Genomic DNA, 23,126 nt, shown 5'->3' with positions numbered 1-23,126 from the left:
GTTTAAATGTGCGTGGAATGAGGTCGAAATGGAAACAAGCTTGTTTTCTGGACGACCTCATTTCACATAGAATAGATGTGGCTGTGATCACCGAGTCCAAGTTGGAAGGACCTGGGGCGTTCTCGCCCCTCCTCAATGGCTACGAGAAATTTATTTCGCCGAGCCGGAGGGGAGATGCAGGCGTGGTGGTTCTTTTTAAGGAGGACTTGGAGTTACAGATTCGTACTGTCTTTCTGGACCCAGAAGGTAGGCTGGTCGTCCTAGATGTGACACATGAAAGTAAGCAGTCCTTCAGGTTGGTGGCTGCCTATGCTCCTAACGGACAAGGGCAGTCGGGTTTTTTTCGGAACCTGGAGTACTTTTTATTGACATCTAAAACCATAGTTTTGCTAGGGGACTTCAACACTATTCTCGATGCGCGCGTCGATAGTGTGGGCTCCACCGATAGGAAAGGGAATCCTTGCCTCAAGGGTCTACTAGAGAGTTTTAATCTAGTAGACCGCTTCCGACTGGATGAGCCGAGCGTTCCACAGTGGACGTGGAGTAATAACGACGGCTCACTCAGATCGTACATAGACAGAATTTTTGTTAGGGAAAGAGATAAGAATAGTTTTAGCTGTCCACATTTTTGTATTGTGCCTTACTCGGATCATAAACTTGTGACGTGTGAGTACATCCTAAGAAGGGACGATAGCGATACTATAAACGCTTATAAATCTAATGTACGTGCGATTGAAAAATTATGGAGTGAGAATCAGCAGTTAATGACTTTAGAAAAGATAAAAGAGAAATACAAAAACAGTTCCTGGAGAAAGTGGCAACAGGAGTTAATCGATGAGCTGCAACAAGAGCCTAACGAACGGAAAATAATATGGTATTCAGATCCAGTAGGTAACAGCGGAAAAACGTACCTATCAAGATACATACAAACTCTAGACGGAATTCGTTTCGAAAATGGAAGAAGTCTAGACATTAAATATATGTATAATGGACAAAGAATTGTTATATTCGATTTAACAAGAAGTCAGGAACAACACATTAATTACGAAGTAATGGAAAGTATAAAGAATGGACTAATATGTTCATGTAAATACATATCAGTAACCAAGAGCTTCGAAATACCACACGTAGTAGTTTTTGCTAACTACGACCCTGACCAGACTAAAATGAGTGCCGATAGATGGGACATTCGTCCGATTACACCGGCAGATAATACAATGATATTCAGAGAAATTTTGAATGAATTTTTGGAAAATGAAATTGATATTGATAACATGCCTCCATTACAAGATATAGAGGCAATGTACAGCTCAGATACTGATATAGTAGACGACAATGGGGACAGATCAGAATGTGAATTGTATCAGATCAGACAGATCAGAATGTGAATAAGTGCCATAGACAGGGACCCGGGTATTGGAAAATGAACAAGTCTATTTTGACTTGTTTAGCTTTTCGTACCCGAATTAAGGAGTTAGTGCAGAGGGCATTATGTGGCACCATCATTAATAATAGATGGTGGCACGCCCTCAAGAGAGCCATCCGTCTTGAGTCCATTAGATTTAGCAATCAGCTAAGTTTAGACAGGAATAGAATAGAGGGTGACTTAGTCAAGAGTCTAGATGAGGCAATGGAAGCTGGCTCCGCATCCAAAGTGACAGCAGCGAGAACGGTCTTGTACCGTCACCTCAATGCCAAACACGAAGGGTGCTGAGTCAGAGCTAATTTACGCGCTGGGAAACGAGAAGGTATCAACGTAGACAGATGGGCTCGTCGTGTGGAGAGTCAGAAGGGCAAGAAGTCCTGCATTAAGTCTTTAACTGACGAGTAGGGTCGCAGGGTCTATGGACAGGAGATGCAAAAGGCACTTCACCAGCATTTCGCTCGGGTGTTCGGGGAGAGCGGTTCGCTTGAGCGCGGGGAGCCCTTAAGGGATTTCCTAGCTGGCGGGCCTCGACTCTCGGCGCGTGAGACGGAATGCTGTGAGGGCCCGATCACTCCCGCGGAGGTAAGAGAGGTGCTAGCCGGATGCGTCGCGGAAAAGGCTCCGGGACTGGATGGTCTGCCCTATGAGCTCTATCGTTTAATGCCGGACTTGTTTGGGGAGGTCCTGGCAGGCGTCTATGCAAACTGGCAGCAGAATGGGAGGATTCCCAGTTCTGTAAGCTGGGGAGTTGTGACGCTGATCCAGAAGGACCCAAGCAAGGGGGATAGCATTAGTAATTACAGGCCCATAACTCTACTAAACGTAGAGTTAAAGATTTTGGCCAAGGTGTTAGCTAACAGGTTGACGGCTGTCGCGGAGAAGCTTGTCGGGAAGGCACAAACCTGTGCAATCCCAGGCAAGTCGATCCAGGACAGCCTTCACCTTCTTCGCTACACCTTAGACAGGGTTGGGAAATTAACCGGCAAAGGAGGGGCATTGGTCCACTTAGACCAAAGTAAAGCTTTCGATAGGGTAGACCATCGGTACCTGGGGGCCGTCCTCGAAGCAGCTGGGCTGGGCCCAGGCTTTCGCGGGTGGATCTCCGCTATGTACAGCGGCATCAAGTCCACCGTCCAGATAAACGGTTACCTAACGGAGCCGTTTTCGATCCTGCGGTCTGTTCGTCAAGGGTGTCCCCTATCCCCGGTCCTGTACGTCTTGGCCCTGGAGCCATTGTTGCGGAGGTTGGGGAAGTTGGGCGACATCCCTAATGAGATTGGATGCGGTAAGTTCACTTCTGCTTATGCGGACGACATCACTCTCATCGTGTCTAAAGAAGCACAACTACCTCGTGTAGAAGAGGCTCTCCGAAGATACGAAGCGGTGGCAGGAGCAAAAGTTAACAAGGACAAGTCCATCGGTTTGCGCCTCGGCACCTGGAGAAACAAGCCGTTATCGTCCAGTGTCGTTGGACACTGGACAGATGGTCCTGTTAAGTCGCTTGGAGTCTGGTTTGGTTCAGACTCCCAGACGGAGAAGAATTGGAGCGAGGTAGTGAACAAGGTGGAGGCCATAGTTCGGAAGTGGTCCGAAAGGTTTCTGTCCTTGAAGGGTAGAGTGGAGGTGGTGCAGGTGTTTATAGCATCTGTAATCACCTACCGCCTGTCCGTTGTGCCTTGCCCCGATTTTTGGCTAAACAAGCTGGTAAGACTCCTCTTCCGCTTTTTGTGGAGGGGGAGAAAGCCACTTGTGAGGCGCTCCGTGTGCTGCCAGGAACCGCTAAAGGGTGGTTTGGGGATGCCCTGGCTAATGATGCGCAGACATGCGTTGAGGCTGAGACATCTCTGGTGCCACCTGGAGGGTGATAAGGTGTGGAGTCCGTTGGCGGAGGAGTTCTTGCCGCGACCGGCCTCGCTAGAAAGATTTAAACCCGGTCTCATTAAAAGACGTAATTTGACTTTATGGCAGAAGGAGTGCCGTCAGGCACTCTGGTTTATCCACAAGACGGGCAAGGCTGGCTGCGGGAATACCACCTCGGTGTTCTACAGAGGGCTAGTGGAGGGCAAAAACGATGACGTCCTAGGAGAGGCTCTGGGGTTCGACGAGAACCAACTTACTGCACTGTTTAGTAAAACCTTCAAGTCGGAGTACATGAATAATTTCCAAAAATCTCTGACTTGGCAGTGTTACCTGTTCGCGAGAAGTTATCCAGGCATGGTTTAGCAGTGCCACCGACATGTCCAAGATGCGAGCGGGACAGTGAAACTGTTCTACACGCTTTTGTACATTGTCGGCAGCTCTCCAGCTTGATAATTTATGTAGAACACGTGTAGTCGCATCTGGGACGAGTACAGCTGTCGGCTGGGTCTATGATAAAGATGATACCGCCAACTGGACTCTCAAAGGAAGGTGAGGCTTGCTTTTTCTGTACGGTAGCAGTATTGAAAGAGTGCATATGGAGGACAAGAATGGAAGGTTTGGGGACAGGGTCCTACATGTCCGGCCCTGGATTGCTGAATTACTTCAAATACCATCTGAAGAGCAAGATAGGGTTGGAAAAGAGAACCCTGTCAGCCAGAGTATATGAGCAGAGATGGAAGGAAGTGGTGAAAAAGGTGGGTGTAAGTCACCCAAACTAATCATCGAAAATAATAAAAGGCAAGCTACTGGGCCTTATAGGCTGTCGGGTTGAAAAACCCAATCTTTTTGTTATTTAAAAAATATATACGTGTTTGGGTATATGCGTGTGTATGTTTGGCTATGGATATGTGTGTGTATGTATGTATATGTATGTGTGGGTGTGTATATATGTGTGTATATGTATATATATGTGTGTGTGTGTGTGTGTGTGTGTGTGTGTGTGTGTGTGTGTGTGTGTGTGTGTGTGTGTGTGTGTGTGTATGGATGTGTGAGTGTATACGCATATGTATGTCTGTATAATTGAAAGAGGAAAAAAAAAAGGTCAATGAACATATATTGTACATATTAAGACAATCGTAATTTTAAAAAAAAATAATATCATAGAACTCGCACATTTTGTTCATTTGTTTGTCCTGTATTGTACCCATCTGTGTTTTCGATCCTTCGTGATCATAATAAAAATATTCAGAGAGGCAACACACGTGTGTTCGTTTTCCTTCGTTTTATTTTTAATATAATTTCGTTAACATCTGCCTGAACTGTATGTGTACAACATTTGCTTTTTTCATTTTCTTTCACGCATGTTTATTTCGTTAACATATGCCTGAACTGTGTACAACATTTGCTTTTTTCTGCTATCTTATTGTTGCCATTTTCGCTTTCTATCAATATTTCGTTCTATCAAAATTTGCTATTTGTTCAAATTTCTAGTCTAGGCGATTTGTATAGTTTTATCAATACAGAAGAGGATGCGGTGGAGTATTTAACAGAGAAGGGTGTTATACCGTCCACTAAGAAATATACAAATGGGCATTTCATGACAAAGACATTTTCATGTAAGCGGGCCATGTGGTGGTGCAGTTTAAGAAGTTGTCGCATGAAAGTGTCAATCAGGAAGGGCACATGGCTGGAAGGTAGCACAGTTCCTTTCCGAACAGTAATAATTTTTTTGTACTCTTGGGTCAAGGAACTGACTACAGCCCGTTATCGTGCTGAAGAACTGGGGATGAGCCGCGCTACAGCTGTGGATTATAACAGTTCTGTGCGAGAAGTATGCGCACATGATTTTCTCATGAACCCAGTTCAAATAGGTGGTCCTGGGAAGATTGTCGAGATAGACGAGACAGTCTTCTCTAGGAGAAAATATAATCGAGGAAGGTTGCTACCTCAGCAATGGGTCTTCGGAGGAGTGTGTCGCGAGACCAGACAAGTGTTTCTATATGCAGTACCTTGTCGGAATCGCGAAACACTTGAAGAATGTATCCGCCACTCCGTCCTCCCGGGTACCACAATATTTAGTGACCTGTGGAGGGCGTATTCTCATATTCCGGAGATCGAGGGGTACAACTTTCAACATAAAACGGTGAACCACAGTGTCGAGTTTGTTAACCCGTTAAATAACACGCACACGCAACAAATTGAAAGTACGTGGGCGTGTGTAAAACGGGCTAACAAGCGACGGTGTGGTACACAACGTTCTATGATAGACTCATATCTTTGTGAATTCATGTGGCGGCGGAGATATGAGAAATATGATCTATTACAGAAATTGTATGAGTGTATTGTAAATTTCAATTTAAACTAGTATTAAAGAAACACATTGTTTACCCAAATTTGCAATCAGCAATGCGCCCAGTAGAGCACTCAGAAAATTTACCTGTGCCCAAACCTCCAGATCAAGAAATGCAGGATTCCAGCAGTGCTGATGAACATTCCAGTGGTGAATGGAGCCCAATGATCGAGAAAGTGAGAATAAACCAATACCATTTTCTCAAGAGGCTCTAAATGACTTGTGCAGAGCTCTCTATTTAAGCACAGAGAAAAGTGAGTTTATGACATCAAGGCTCCAAAAACGTAATCTTGAGAAAGGAGTGAAGATAACACTGTACAGAAAACGTACGGAGGATCTGCTTGCATTATTCACCATGAAGGATGACTTATGCCTTTGTAATGACATCACTGAACTTTCTGAGCAACTGGAAATACCATATGATAAAACCAACTGGCGACTTTTCATAGATCAAAGCTGTTCAGCAACACAATGGTAACACTCTACCTTATGTTCCCATAGCTTATAGGACAACCATGAAAGAATTATATGAAAATCTGAAAGCAATTCTAACAAGCATACAGTATGATAACCACACCTGGCATATTTGTGCAGATTTTAAGGTTGTGGCCATGCCTACTGGCCTTCAGCTTGGCTATACTAAATTTTGCTGCTTCCTGTGCTTATGGAATTCCAGAACAAGAGCTGAACACTATGTACGCAAGGATTGGCCGATCCGAGATGAAACTGAGCAAGGAAAACACATGCACAAACCACTTGTGAAAAGTGATAGAATTTTTTTACCACCTTTGCATATTAAACTATAAAGAACTTTTTCAATTATACATACCTATATATACATATATATAAATTCTATTTTTACCTCCACAAAGGATTCATTGAAATTAGAAATCAAAAACTCTGATAATATGACAGTATTGCTTCTAGTCATCTCTGGGGGTCACCTTGGAATAATAAGGAAAATAATTTCACATGAAGCAAACATAAATGCTATCAACAATAATGGTAATACAGTTCATGATCACTAATCCAGCAATCTGTACTCCTGCTCAATCAGTAATCCGACACTAATTGCAGCTACAAAAATTTCAAATGATTTCAAATTTCCTGGGTTGCCACACTAACTGGCCATTATGTTTTGTCAGTGCTACTTGCTACACAAACACATTTGCATCATTTGTAAGTAAAAAGACATCGACTGACAAAAAACCGTTGAAAGTACCATCTGGAGATTTTATTACCTTCAAGCGCTCAGGTCAGCAGATCCGTTTCAAGAAGAAGAACAAGAAACTTCCTGTGAGAGATGAAAAGTGGAACGGCTATTGGAAAGTGACTGCAGATTTACCCGAGTGCCAGGGATTCTTTCCCATCCCAGTTACGGAAAAACCGGACATTTTAATGTGGTGTGAAAGAAGGAAAGTTGTAAATCTAGTCGAGTTAACGGGTCCTCATGAAGATAACATGGACGCCGCTGCGTGGGCTCGAAAGATTGACTGTTATGTAAACCTCCTCGAGAAATGTGAAGACACAGGCTGGAAAGTGGAGCATTTTCCAATCGAAGTTGGATATAGAAGGTTTGTTGGACACAGTGTGAGACGATTGTTGTTATCGTTAGGCCTAACTCATCGTAAGGTAAATACCACCATGACAGCTATCCAAACTACAGAAGAACATAACAACAACAACGACGAAAGATACACAGATAAAATAACAGTCCAAGGCAAAATACATGATTTCATAAAACAGCTCATGTCTGCCGCTAATTCAACGGAATTAGGAGATTTAATAACATACGCTAAAAATACAAACAACATGAACATTAACAAGCAATGGAACGACATATACCGAAATACTCGAAACCTTTTAAGCATCATAACATCAGCTGCCACAGAACTAAATATAGAAACTGTCTTCATTCCAATTTGGCAACAGATACAACCAAAAAAAAAAAACAGAACTATTTTCCGACATGAACTACAAGTTCCATAACGTGCAAACTTCCCTAAATATTTTCACCGCATGGCTAAAGCATCACCACTTTGACCTACAGCAATTTGCCAAAGAAACCTTCGAGGTGTGCCACAAAATACACCCAAAAAAGAATGGACTTCATATAACAGGAACGCCGAGTAGTGGAAAATCATACTGCGATCAATACGTAACGGCTTGATGAATACAGGTTGAATGCGATGCCAGGCATCTGACAGTTTTACATTCGGGACCTGTATAGATAAACCCTCAATCTACACGGATGAAATGTGGTTTACCACAAACCCATGGAGAGTCGTACCACAAGATGAAAATGCTATCAGAAATAGACTGTTTTATTACAAAACATATCAATCTGTAGTGGCGCGAAATTATAGCCGCCATTGAGGAAGTACTATTCTGCGCATGCGCAGGGGACTTCACCACCGGAAGCCCCTCAAGTGCGCATGCGTAGTAAAACTGGTTCTTAAAGAGAGAGTTTCACTTTGTTAGACAGTTGAGCTCAGACCTTCTACGTGACAACTCCTCGCTCCTCAACAAATTACCACTTCACCTCGATGCCTTCGATGGTGATAGCTACTTGTTTCTCTGGCAGGCATCAAAGAAGCCCTTAACCTTCCATTACCAAACTACAACCTAATCAGCAGCTGCTAAGCTAAATGACAGGAATTGTGAAACCAAGCATCATCATAAATAAAACTTTTTTATTATATTGTTAATTGTTCTATTGTCTCTTCATATATAATTATGTTGAAAGGTGATAGAGAGACTAAAGTCTCTATGACAACTATCAAACTTTTACAAATCAATGATCAAACTAAAAGAGTGAGGAAAAGTAGAACTGAACCCATTAATGTGGTTGACAATAGTTGTCCAATTAGATGAGAGGAATTAACTGTATAAATTACCACTCCCCAAATAGCAGCAGAATCTCTCATACCCACTGCTGGAATGACCTGATCTTCTCCACAGGAAGAATAACGGAGCACCACATCACAAAGTTCAAAAAGTTGGCATATTATTATTATTTGTTATTATTGTTGCTGTTATTATCATCATTATTATTATTACTATTAGAGTAATACCCGTTAGTGTTCAAACCGGCCGTAACCGGCCAAAATTAATTCCTCTTTATTTGTTCAAACCGGCCGTATCCGATAGCTCTACGAAATCGCTAAAAAAATAAACAAATCACGTTATTGAATTCTCGTAGCTTTGAGATAATGCGAGATGAAGCCTTTCCCGCCTTTATTCAAGTATAAATACTGTGAAATTTTTTAGACCACATGGTTTTTTCAACGTTCGAAGAGAAGTGTTTATCTTGGTTGTGAAAAAAATGGTGTCAGCAAGTAGCGATTCCGATTTTGAAGGCTTTACTATTGATGATATTGAAAATATCAATGAAAACAAAAGTGTTTTGTCTTCGGATGAATCTGATATCGATATCAGTGATTTTTCGTCGGACGAGGAAGAGTTTAATAACGAAAGTGAAGAAAATGTAAGTGATGAAAATCATAGCATAAACATGACAACATGGTCAAAAATCGTAACACCGACCACTATTTCTGATTTTACAGAAAACACTGGTCCACAACATAATTAACCTCCTGATGCTCAACCATTGGACTATTTTTTTATTATTTTTACCTGAAAGTTTCTTTGAAAATGTTGCGGAGGAAACTAACAAATATGCGCAACATTTAATTACTGTTCGTGGAAGGAACGATCCACTATGGCAGCCAACAACTACTGCGGAAATGAGAGCATTTTTCACAATCAACATTATGTTTGGTGTGAAACAGCTTCCTCGACTGTGGAACTATTGGAGTCCCGATGTAAGGTATGGTGATCCGTATATCTCCAGTATTATGTCCAAGACGAGGTATTCGAAAATATCTCAGTATTTGCATTTGACTGATTCTGTAAATGCCCCCAACAAAAACGACCCAAACTATGATCCCCTGTACAAAGTACGTCCTATAATCGATTTACTTGTTAATAATTATAGAACTGTGTATCTACCTGGGAAAAATCTCAGTGTAGATGAAGCCATGATAGGCTATAGGGGCAGAGTACATTTTCGGCAGTACATGCCTGCCAAACCTACTAAATGGGGGATCAAGGTAGGGGAAGTTTGTGAATCAGAGACTGGACACTGTGTAAACTTCGATGTTTACACAGGTAAAAAGTATAATGGAAACCGACCGCATGGATTGGGACATGATGTAGTGTGGCCCCTTACTGAACCATTTCACCATCAGCACCGACACCTTTATTTCAACCGTTTTTTTTTCGTCAGTGACTTTGGCGGAAAATCTTGCACGTGTAAGTACTTACATGTGTAGTACTGTTATGGGAAACCGTAAAGGTTTACCCTGTGAAATGAAAACAAAATTAAAGAATAGAGGGGACGTTCTACAGATGCGTAAAGAAAATATTTTAGTTACTGCTTTCAAAGACAAAAGACAGATTTTATTTCTGTCTTCTAATGAACAACCTGGTGTTGGTGCTGACGGGAAACCCCTCGTGAATATTTGTTATAACAAATATATGGGTGGGGTTGATAAATCCGACCAATATCGTGCATATTACCCAGTTGGTCGACCTGGGAAGAAATGGTGGAGGTACATTTTGTGGTTTTTAGTGAATTTAACTATAGTAAATTCATATTGTATATGTAAAAAGTCACAAACTACCTCCGCCACCAAAAGACTACGACCATTTGAAATTTCGGGTTGACATCGCATCTCAGTTACGTGAGGGCTTTTCTTCTAGAAAGCACAGAACTGGGAGAAAAGCAAAATTAACTGAGGTGGATGTCAACACAGAAAATATTGACTTCCATAAAATCAAAAAGATAAATGGAAGGAAAAAAGTTTGCAGACTGTGTTCGCTCCAAAAAAGAAAAACTGCAAAGGGGTATCAGGTCGAGACCTCATATATGTGCTCCTTCTGCAAAGTGCCCTTGTGTAAAGGGTGCTTTGGGCAGTTTCATGACAGAAATATGTCATAACTGTATTATTTTGTAAGTATATTATTTTATACATTCTTTTTAATTTTATTATAAATAATATGTGAAAGTGAGAACAAATTAATCTGAACACTAAAGGGTTAATAACTCCTCTGGAAAGAACTTCCACATAGACCCATCCACCACAAACAGAACTGACACGCACGCACCCAACACATTTTAAAATATAAACAGCTTTCAAAACGCAACGAATAACGTTGGTGCCAGGGATCATGTACGTAAGGGAATATTTGTGTATACATATATGTATATACGTACGTATGTGTGAGGGGATAGATATATATATATGTATATTTCCCCCTCTATGTGGTGGCAGTGACTGTTGACGTACATCTGGACACATATGTACTCATCTATATATGCTTTTGTATCACGTAGGTAAGGTATATTTTTTTCTATTTTCCAATTATTCATTGTTTTGGTTTTTATATGTTCTAATTACCATTTACCACTTCCATCATCTTTGTATCCTCTAGATAAGGGTATGTACCAATATAATAGATAAGTTCGTATACTTAAGTTGTAGTGATGTACTTTGGCTAAACTGACCACTCAACACAAAGATATCATATTTCAAGGTTTCTTTAGCCGGACGTTATTTATGACCCACCACTAGTCTTGGCCGACACAGCATCATGTATGTCTGTCATTTACGAACTCACCCTTTTAGATCTTTATCGCTTTATCTATCCTTATTTCTCTTTTTCTACTCTTAGGTTTTTTTCTTATCCCCCTTCTTTTTACCTCTGTTATTTTATTTTTTTATTTATCACCCTTCTCCAACCCTTCTAAATAGTTTATATGCATCTTACTTTACCATCCGGATTTTTTCCTATTTTTTCTTATATTACCCCCCCCCCCATTTGACTTCTATTATTTTTGTATTAATATTTGTGTATTTTTTTTATATATTGTTTTCTTCGTATTTTATATTTTTTTGAACCTCCAACTTCTACCTTTGTTGGACCCTCTTCTTCTATCCCATATACGCTAGTTATGTTTATTTAGCATTCACTCTACTCTGAATTGTGGCACGATATGGACAGATTTCGGAATACCGATGAACTTTTATGTAAATGTATCAACTTAAAGGATAAACATATTATAATGTATATTACAATGGATATTACAATGGACAATACCAAGTGGACTACCACTTTTTATCTCTCTTTTACTTTTTTCTTGGTGACTTCTTTGTGATATAATACTTGGGAAAGAATATATTTGCGGCTGAAGATAGCTTTATACCATCCTGTCTATCAATTATATACCAATATAATGATGCAACGACTATAAAGCTTGAAACACGTGTACCGCGGAATCCTTTGTGTTCTGTTTTTATTTTTACGTTTTTAATTCATCTTTTCGCCCCGGCCACTATCTGGAATATACAGGTGTTTGCAATTATCAAGTATTACCTCTAAAATCTACCTTACCTACGTGATTTACGTTGTCCTTCGGATTGGTTTTTACATACCCACAACAACTTTTAATACTTGATGAATGAATAATGATACAAAGGATTCACACCGATTTCTCTCCCAAAGACATACCACTACACACAGATGACGGCTCTTATCTACAGGACTACAGATTTCCTTAGACGAATTAGATGGGCCGCCTATCACTTTGATAATAGAAATAAACATAACTCAAACAGGAACCAGGAAGCTATCATAAACAGAAAAGTATTCAAAAGTAGAAGAAACCCACCACCGAACTTCGCATTAGAAAACTTCGAAAAGGATATCTTCGAATTTATCGAAAAAACTAAAAACAAAAAACATAGAACTATTAGTAACGACCACTTGAAGAAACTAAAGCAATTTTTAAACACAATAAAAAATGAAGGTAGTCTAATCATACCAGCCGACAAAACCGGTAACTGGTATAAATTAGACTATAATACGTATAGATCACTAATAATTAAGGAGCTCCATAGAAAATATAACGTTACATCAACGGATAACCTCATACAAGCCAACAGCAAAATCAAAGAAGTTATGACCAAGCTAGATCTACTAGAAAGGACCGAACCTCTCATCCCCCAAGAACCTTGGATTAGCATTAAGGACCATAAAAAAAGGATTCCCAGAGAACATAGAAGTGAGGCTAATATGCCCAAGTCAGACATAGGCAGACTGAGTAAGACAATTCCAGACGGAGTAATTCCCCAAATTAAACCTCACATCCCACTCAGCATATGAGTTAATACTGAGGACGTTCTAAAATGGTTCAACTCTATTCAGTTTAAGAAAAACTTTTCTTTGATACAATTCGATATATCGAAGTACTATGCAAGCATCTCCCCTATCCTATTGAATAAGTCCCTAATTTATGCTCGCAACCTCTCTCTTATAGATAGAGAAAAAATAGATATCATACTCTTAGCTAGGAAAACAATAATTGAATTCGAGGGTAAACTTTGGACGAGGTCGGACACTCCTGATAACGTCAATGTGGCTATGGGCTCGAGCGACTCAGCTCAGGGAACTGACTTAGTCGGAGCCTTTCTAGTTAAGAGGCTATTCTCAGAAGTACCAGACCTCCAGGGGGGTCTATACAGAGACAACGCACTATTCGTATACCCTACCAATAGCAAAAGTACCCTAGAAAGAATTAGGAAAAAGATTAGGCACTTCTTTAAATCTTTTAATTTAAAACTTGATCAAGTTTTTAATTTATGCTTTTGTATCCATAGATATCTACGTATGGTTATGTACACAGGCACAGACATGTGTATTGGAGTGTTTAAAACTATTTATATGGTCTTATATACTGTTTGTAGGCTTTTTATGTGCCTTATATTTTTATATTTTCATTTTTCATTTATTTTTATTTTTACTTTATTCTTATTTTTATTTTTTATTTGTATTGAATTTTTGTGAATCTCTGAAGAGGCCTAGCGAATCATGCATGTACCCCCATTACATCAGTAAAGAGTCTTGGCAGATGGTATAAAGATTTATTAAATGATAAGAGGCAAAGGAAAGAAACACGATTAAAGACAATTGACAGAACAACGCTGCCGAGAAAATTCAAATGTTGGATACTGCAATTTGGGCTGTACCCAATGATAATGTGGCCATTGCAAATGTACGAAATAGCCGCGAGTAGAGTAGAAAGGATGGAACAGTGTGTTTATCATAAAATGGCTTGGTCTGCCGAAACCACTGAATACAACTGCACTATATGGAAAACCCGTGCTGCAACTACCAATAACATCGATCACCGAAGAATATAAAGCAGGAAAGGCGAGGACAGTAATGATTCTAAGGTATTCAAAAGATCAGAGCATCCGAGAAAACCCTCCAAAGGTACGAACAGGGAGGAAATGGAATGCGGAAGAGGCAGTAAACAGGGCGATCGTAACACTAAGACACGCCGATATAGTCAGAGCAACGCAAGAAGCAAGAGCCGACCTAGGGACGCACAATTTCAGGCCATTTTGCAAGAGCAGTGTAAAAGAGATGAAAGAAGCAGTGGTACACGAAGTGAGAAAGGAGGAAGAAGAAAGGCAGAAAGTACATTTGGTGCAATGTAGTCAACAGGGACAGTGCCTGAGATGGGAGGAATATGTGGTCAGTCGCAGAATCTCATGGAAGGAACTTTGGGCTAGGGAACAAGCAAGAACATCCTTCCTGATAAAGTCTACCTTCGACGTTCTACCCTCACCGGTGAACTTAGTCCGGTGAAACTTAAAAACAACCGATAGCACTAGAAAGGTATACATGGCGTGATAATCAAGTCCTCGGCATCATAAACGCAGCATTCAAGGAGAAGATCGAAGGATACAATAGGGGAGAGTAACCGAAAGTGGAAAAACGCAGGAAAATATACTTCCAGAAGGAGGGAAAAGGACATAAGACCAGGCCTCCAAATAAAATATACGAGATAGACGAAAGATGGAAGGGATACTGGGAGCTGGCCACGGATTTGGGAAGACTAGTAATATTTCCACTCATAAAAACGACAAAAAGATGAGACTTAGTCATATGGAACACAGAATGGAGAATAGGAATTTTACTAGAACTGACAGTACCATGGGAAGAGAACATCAACAATGCAGAGAAACGAAAGAAGAAGAGGCACGAAAAACTAATTGAAGAGTGCAAAGAACAGGGATGGACTGTCGAATATTGCCACCTGGCAGTGGGGGCTAGGGACTTCATTGAAAGAAAAATGACAACGTTATTCAAAAGAAGATTTGCATTTTTTAGCTCGGAACTGAGAAAACTAATAAGGAGAATACAGGAAGCAGTCGAAAAAGCCAGCTTCTATATATGGCTGAAGCAGGAAGACCAAAAATGGCTTGAAAGTCATAACATGCCCGCAGGAAAATAACATCATTAGGTGAGACAGGCTGACGCTGAAGTAGCTTCGCTGATTGACAGGTGACAGTCTCAGTTAGAGAATGTGTGGGCTAAGACTATGTGCCCTCCATTGGTCAGTTAAAGTTTAAACAGTGTCACGTGACAACTTGCTGAGGCTACCAAATGATGACTGTGCTGTAGCTGTTTTATTTCCTATGTTATTTAAAGCATTTTTCGATATGTGGCATTTCAACATTAGAAATGAGTTCTGAACATGCTACACAAGTTTGCTGAAACTTATCTCCTGCCATGAAATTTTGAATGTTAGATAATTAGTGTTGGTTTATTCAATTAGAAAATAAAATCTAATGACAATGTAATTAGCAACAAGCACACTTTGTTTATTAGTTTTTGTTTGCTTTTATGTTTAAATTGTTTACTTGACTGTTATATTTCTTACAGAGTGTCTGCATTCTTAATTTTTTTTTATTTTATTATGTATTTACATTTTATTCTATTTTATTGCATTTTGCTTTATTTTTCAGCTGTTTGTTTGATGAAACAAGTAACTGTTGCTTGGAAATGACCGGGAAACGTCTGTGCTTGAAAACAGTTTTGTTCTCATTGCTGACTTTTCGTTCATCAGAACCACAACTTCAGATTCATTTGTGCCTTCATTTAATCCCATTTCTCCATCTGCCAGTTTCATTTTCTCTCTCTCCCAATTTACAAAATGCCACCTAAGAAAAGAATCTGTCTCGGGCACCGAATGGCTGCTGCGTTGGCACAGAGGACGAGAAGGATCAATGAGACTTCTGATGAAACTAATTTGCGATTGGCTCAGACCGCTTTGCATGCTACAAGCTGGAGAGTCACTGAAAGTGACGATGAAAGAGCTATGCGACTAAAAAGGAGGAGGTCATAGGACCATTCGGTGCGTTTTCAAGAAACAAGCTTAGCTCGATCTGCATGCAATTCAAAAAACACTGCTGCCACTGCCAATGCAAGAGTGTCCGAGACTGCTGAACAATGGAAAATACGCAATTCACAGAATGCTGCCGCCACTGCCAAAGCAAGAGCCTCCGAGACTGCTGAACAATGGGCAGTCTGCAATTTAAAAAACGCTGCTGTCACTACTACTACACGATCTGCTGAAACTCCTCTGAGACGTGGTAGGTTACAGGGGAATAGTCATCGACGAGAAGCTGCTCGCGGCATTACAAGCCCCAAAAGTTCCTATTGGCTAATGAAGGCTTTCATCTACGAACCGACGATAAGCTACTCCTCCCATTCTGAAATCGAGATTGGGGGTATGTGCTCCACCTCCAAGCACTGCAATGCTAAGAAATGGTCAGCCAAACCACCTGGGATGTGCTGCTCAAATGGCAAAGTGCAGCTGCCACCATTTGAAAACCCTCCACAGCCTTTGAAGGACCTGCTGGCAGGATCTGTGCGAACGTCATCTGAATTTCTTCAACTTATCAGGACATACAATTGCGCTTTCCAGATGACCTCCTTTGGGCCTAAAGTTGTCAGAGAGGAAAGGTGGATGCCAACTTTTAAGGTCCAAGGGCAGGTTTACCACATCATTGGGTTGCTCCAGCCCCCAACAATAGTTCACCGGCATTTTGCAGCTTTATTTCATCTCTGACTACAATCAACAGGCCGCTGCACGAGTAACATGGAGACAACACAAAAGCTGAAACTTTCGACAGAGACATCTTACTTGGCCTACAAACAGTGCTGCACGAGCACAACAGCCATATCCTCAGCTTCAAATGTGCGTTGTAGAACGCACCCTGTCCCAACTACAATGTCATCATTGACGCTAATAGAAGAGAATAAAGTTTAGTTAGTGTGTAGGTTTTGTTAATAATACATAGTTCGAATAAAAATAAACAAACTACTCAGAAACGCATAAGTTCACTGCAATATTACTTTTCCTCATAATATAGTATATCTTACGTACCTTAGATACTTTTACATTTTTAGCTCCTATCACTTAAACTTTAATAACACTGGTCAACAGCCAATTTTCATCAGGGATATTATATGGTGTTTTATACGTAGTTTTGTCCGTGAATTTCAAAAATGTAATCGGTTTCCTTCTATCAGGCACAGTTTTTCTGATGAGATAAGAGAGGTATGTAACTCCTATCAGCAGTATCGCTACACGTAAACGTCTTATACAGGTAGATTCTGACTTCTGTTTTATAACTGTTTGTATTCATTTTGTAATTTTATGTTTTCATCTTTTCTTTTCATAAATTTTACTTTCTGTTTAAGGTGCCAAGTCATCACCACCATCAAATTCTACTCAGGATGTCAAGGCATTGCAAGAACAGTCCTGATATATTTTGTCATGTCTGTGGTTCATTTACCACCAAAGCTCAGCAACGTGTCATCATAAGTGAAATCAAGAAGGTCTACCAGTTATACTTTGGCTGCTCTCTCGGGGATCAAGATAAGAGTTGGGCCCCGCACATCATCTGTTCAGCTTGTTCAAATGGACTAAGGGATTGGCTAAATAAGAGGAAGAGAGCAATGCCGTTTGCAATACCTATGATATGGAGAGAGCCAAAGGATCATTTCATGGGCTGTTATTTCTGCAATGTTAATGTATGTGGGTTTACTGTAAAGACCAAGCATAAGATTGTGTATCCCAACTTGGAATCAGCAAGAAGACCAGTACCACACAACGATGATGATCTTCCTATTCCAATACCACCAGAAAATGGCCTTCAGATGTCTGACGAAGATGTATTTCCTGAAGAAAATACTACTGCTGTGGAAGACACTGAAGTGGATGCATATTTCACGATTGAAAATGAAGACGTACCACAGAAATTTTCTCAAGGAGAGTTAAATGATTTAGTTAGAGACTTGTCATTGTCGAAGGATAAAGCTGAACTACTAGCATCTTGCCTACAAGAAAAATGTCTGCTTAATAAAGATGTTTGTATTACTCATTTCAGGAAGAGAAATAGGGATCTGACTTCATGCTTCACTGTTGATGGACCACTTTGTTTCAGTAATAACACTGATGAGTTATTTCGCAGTTTGTTCCAAGAGCAAGTTCCAGCTGAATGGCGCTTATTCATTGATTCATCTAAGATAAGCCTCAAGGCAGTACTACTACACAATGGCTATAAGAAACCATCCATTCCCATAGGACATTCAGTGCACATGAAGGAGTGCTATGAAAACATGCAAGTACTCATCAATGCCATAAAGTATACAAACTACAGCTGGAAAATATGTGGAGACTTGAAAGTGATTGGAATGCAATCTGGGTTCACGAAATATTGTTGCTTTTTATGCCTGTGGGACAGTCGTGCAACTAACAAGCACTATGTGCAATCAGAGTGGCCTTTGCGAAAATCATATGAGCAGGGAGTTTCTAGCGTCCAGAGCAAGCCACTTTTAAACCCAGAAAATGTTCTTCTTCCCCCTCTTCATATAAAGCTTGGCCTCATGAAACAATTCATGAAGACACTTGCCTGGAAAAGCTCAAAAGGTTTTGAATATGTGAAGGCCAAATTTCCAAAATTCACCGAGGCAAAACTGAAGGAGGGCGTATTCATAGGTCCGCAGATAAAAGAACTCTTGAAGGACAACCACTTCCTCACAGCACTGGATGAGATTGAGCTTAAAGCCTGGGAATCCTTCAAATGGCTCTGTGAAAATTTCCTAGGCGGACACTGTCAGAATCGATACAGCGGTGGATTTTGCCAGGAACCCACATAATCAGTGACGGGTGGGCATCCTATGCGAATATCGCAAACTTGGGAGGATGTACATATACCCACAAAGTTATTGTGCATGAGGATCACTTTGTAGATCCAAACGACAATGGAATTCATACACAGAATATAGAAAACTTGTGGATGAGATTGAAAAGAAAACTTTGGTGGCAATTTGGGACATCGGATGAATTATTTTCATCTTATCTACATGAATTTCTATGGCGGAATTCAACCCCAAAAGAAAAAATATTTGTTTATTTTTTGGCTGCCATTTCTGAAGTGTATAATGTTGAGTATGTGAATTTCTAGAACTGTATATCTGACCCTCACTCGATGAGGTCGTGTTCATTGAAAATAGATATATTTTAATGAATATCCCACATGAACTAGGAATAATGGCGATCAAATACTGGGTGGATAAACATAGAGAAGCAATTCACAGTAACATTTATATTAGACTCAGTCAGACTTATTCTGGAAAACAACACTTTCTTCTTCAATGGAAAGAACTATATCAAAATTAATGGCACGGCTATGGGAACGAGGTTTGCTCCCGTTTATGCAAATTCGGTGATGGGTTACTTAGAACAAAAACTCTACCAGGAAATAGAAGAGAGATACAACACTGAATTTAGGAAGTATATTGAAAAGGCATGGAAGAAATACCTCAACAATAGCTTTATAATCTGGACAAAATCTCAAAACACTGTGGAAGAATTCAACACCCTCCTAAACAAGCTACACCAATCCATCCAATTTACAAAGGAGATGAGCAGTACCAAATTACCATCCTTAGATATAATGGTAATTAAAAAGAACACCGCCATTACCACAGATACATATTATAAACACACAGATGCACACCAATACCTGAATTTTAAGTCGTGCCATCCACCGCATACAAAATGTAACATCCCATACTGCTTAGCCAGAAGAGTCTGAACCATGGAACTGAAAGAATTTCTGCTCGACATCCAGAGCCTCTGCACGGTGATCCCTCATGATGAGGGGCTGCGTGCACTTAAATATTTCCTAGACCAACGCCCCAACCCACAACCCGACACCTCCACACTCATTCGTCTGGCCGAACTTGTCCTCTCTCTTAACTGCTTCTTGTTCGCGGGTGATTTCTACCAGTAGTTCTCGGGAGTTGCCATGGGAACGAGAATGGGCCCCAACTATGCGAACCTGTTTGTTGGCTATGTTGAGGCCCAAATATTCTCAAGTTTCACTGGTCCTACTCCCGAACTATACGGTCGTTATATTGACGACTGTATCGGTGCGTACTCATTCTCCCGCGAACATCTTGACTCGTTCCTCTCTTTTGTCCAATCCTTCCATCCTGCCCTCCACTTCTCTTGCACTATCTCTGATACCTCTGTCCCTTTTCTTGACATTTCGGTCAGCATTCATCACTCCACTCTTACCACTTCCATCCACTACAAACACAAAAACTATTCTTGTGTGTTCTTTCCTAACTCAATTACACAGCTGAGCAATGAAAATTGACTTAACACTTCGTTTTTTCCGAGCATTTACCAGACGTCTCTTATCCTCAAAGCTGATTCTTGTAGGCGTAATTGACTGTGCTATTTTTGCAGAGGCGGCTGGTGACGACAAAACTTCCCTAATCTCAGCCAATCACATCATGCGACGCAAACACTCGTCTTCGTCAATGACCAAGATGAAGACGTAGCACATTGTAGCTACGCTCGCACATTCAAATTTCAAACTAGTTTTCCTGGTAGAGATAAATGAGGTCATTATTGATGTGCGTACGCAAATCGTGTCACATGGAACTTTCCAACGGCCAAGAGGATACACGAAAATTTTGTTTCTCTTTCACGGTGCATTTTCCTCTTGCCTTTCTGCAAGCTCTGTCAACTAGATCCATTTGCTCCATCAGGAGCAGACATTCCTTTTACATTCAGAAGACTACAATTCCCCCTTCGTGTGACTTTTGCCATGTCCATAAACAAATCTCAGGGTCAAACACTGTCTGTAGCTGGTCTTCTCTTGGAAGAGCCCTGCTTCTCACATGGACAACTGTATGTTGGCTGCTCAAGAGTGGGCAGCAAAAAAAACCTATTTGCATATGTTCCACAAGGAAAAACAAGGAACATTGTTTACAACGAGGTGTTATAATCACAACAGCAAGAAAGTATGTACATGATCACCTTCTTTTACGAAACTTCATTGACTTTCATATACTTATATTGATATACATATATATGTGTTTGGGTAAAACTCGAGAACTACACAACTCTCTTTTACAAACCCAGTGAACATGCATATATTTCATATTTCAAAGAAATTCAAGCAATACATATAACACCAAAGTTAAAAACATTCCCAACAATTCCACAATCCTTAACCTCCAGAGCTATTGAAGAAACTGTTGTCATCAACTGACCAAGATTCCTAACATTTGCAAAACAAAATTAGACAATACGACGCTGTACTACAGATGACATCATTTGGAGCCACAAGAGATTTAACTGAGGCAGCATTCATCCAAACTTTCAAGATCCAACCTCAGATTTATTATCGCATTGTCTCTCTACTACCTCTGTCAAATGAATCACCAAAATTGGCCTTTCATTATTTATAATCTGTACCTGTTTGTTTGGTTATGAAATAAAATACACAAAATGTGTTTTTGAATTACGTGTATTTACTTTATATAGATATGAGTTGAAAACTTTCTTTTAGCATTCCACTTAACGTCTATGTTCCATGCTGGCATGGATTGGAGAGTTATTAATGTAGAAATATGGTATCGTAGCTACTAACAGTTGAGGCTTGCGTAGTCTAGACGGCGTTTTTAGATTTCATTATTCTCTTTAACCCGGGCAGCGCCGGGTATTTCTGCTAGTATTTACTATTTTTACCTCCACAGAGGGTTCAGTGAATTTAGAAATCAAGAACCCTGATATATGACACCACTGTTTCTAGCCATATCAGGGGGGAGGGATCACCTTGGAATAATAAGGAAATAAATTTCACATGAGGCAGACATAAATGCTATCAACAATAATGGTAATATAGTTCACAATCTGTAATCCAGCACTAATTTCAGGTAGAAATTCAAATTTCTGGGGTCGCTGCACCAACCATTCGCTACAATTTGTTGGCGCTACTTGCTGCATAAACACACTCGTGTCATTTCTAAACAGTTTGGTTTTCTTTCTTCTTCGTTTTTTATTATACCTTTATGAAGAACAAGCAAAAACATCCCATGAGGAACTCGGACTGGAATACAAGTGCAATCATAGTGAAGGCTGTGGAATTTCAAGGATCCACATGGGTTACAGTTTCATGCCATGCGATAAAAGTGATCAGCTGACAAATTTGACAAGTTCACTAAGTTAGTCAGTGATGAAAATTTAACTCGACAATTTGTGCCGTTCTACTGGCTTCATTTCGCTGCTTTGCCATCCGGGAGTGGGTTTCTGATTTGCTGAGCGTTGTCGCAAGCGAGCTTCTCTGGGCCAGCAGCCTGTGGGCTGTTTGTGTGTGGACCCATGGTGGCATCGGAGGTCCGCGTGCAGCATAACTATATATATATATATATTTACTATTTTTACTTCCACAAAGGAATCAGTGAATTTAGAAATTAAGAACTCGGATATATGACATGGCTGCTTCAAGCCATCTCTTGGGGGGGGGGGGCACCTTAGAATAATAAGGAAATTAATTTCACATGAAGCAAACATAAATGCTATCAACAATAATGGTAATATAGTTCACAATCTGTAATGATACAAACGCCGGAAAGAACAAAAAAAACAAAACATTATGTCCCTTTTCTATTAGCTGGGTTCGAAACAGTGTTCTAGTTGTTCAGGCCAGTGGTATTTCTATTGTCCTATCAAGGAGCACGATCGTTTATGGCCGTAGGCACTTGATCTCTGGCTCTCTACGGCCACAGAGAGTTTATAGAAGATAAAAACAATGACAGAGTAACCCAGTTTTGTAAGGAAAACACGCACTGTTACGTGCAGTATGCTTCTCTTTCTGGCTGGATTGCCTGATATACAGTATATATATATATATATATATATATATATATACACATATATATACTATTTTTACCTCCACAAAGGAATCAGTGAATTTAGAAATTAAGAACTCGGATATATGACACGATTGCTTCAACCCATCTCTGGGTGGGGTCACCTTAGAATAATAAGGAAATTAATTTCACATGAAGCAAACATACATGCTATCAACAATAATGGTAATATAGTTCACAATCTGTAATCCAGCACTAATTTCAGGTAGAAATTCAAATTTCCGGGGTCACTGCACCAACCATTCGCTACAATTTGTTGGCGCTACTTGCTGCATAAACACACTCGTGTCATTTCTAAACAGTTTGGTTTTCTTTCTTCTTCGTTTTTTATTATAC

The 23,126-nt window shown here is 40.2% G+C and overlaps 2 protein-coding genes across 3 annotated transcripts in view; one reads left to right on the top strand and one right to left on the bottom strand.

The window, feature by feature from the left end:
- The window catches only part of LOC106868947 (checkpoint protein HUS1), a 247,580-nt gene that overhangs the window by 174,811 nt on the left and 49,643 nt on the right, over positions 1–23,126 (bottom strand). The window contains exon 9 of one of the 2 annotated variants that reach the window (XR_016243077.1): positions 1–23,126. This exon is cut by the window's left edge and continues 9,497 nt beyond it. The exons of the other annotated variant lie outside the window; for it this stretch is intronic. The gene's annotated coding sequence lies outside the window, so the exon portion shown is untranslated. 2 annotated transcript variants of the gene reach the window in all.
- Positions 4,884–5,651, top strand: LOC149134016 (uncharacterized). Its single transcript, XM_089358112.1, has one exon. The coding sequence runs from the start codon at positions 4,884–4,886 to the stop codon at positions 5,649–5,651; it is 768 nt and encodes a 255-aa protein (XP_089214238.1).

Source organism: Octopus bimaculoides, chromosome 9 (genome assembly GCF_046866305.1).
Source record: "Octopus bimaculoides isolate indiv1 chromosome 9, ASM4686630v1, whole genome shotgun sequence".
Lineage (NCBI taxonomy): Eukaryota > Metazoa > Mollusca > Cephalopoda > Octopoda > Octopodidae > Octopus > Octopus bimaculoides.
The sequence above is the reverse complement of the archived record's forward strand: the minus strand, read 5'-3'. Positions and strand labels throughout refer to the sequence as shown.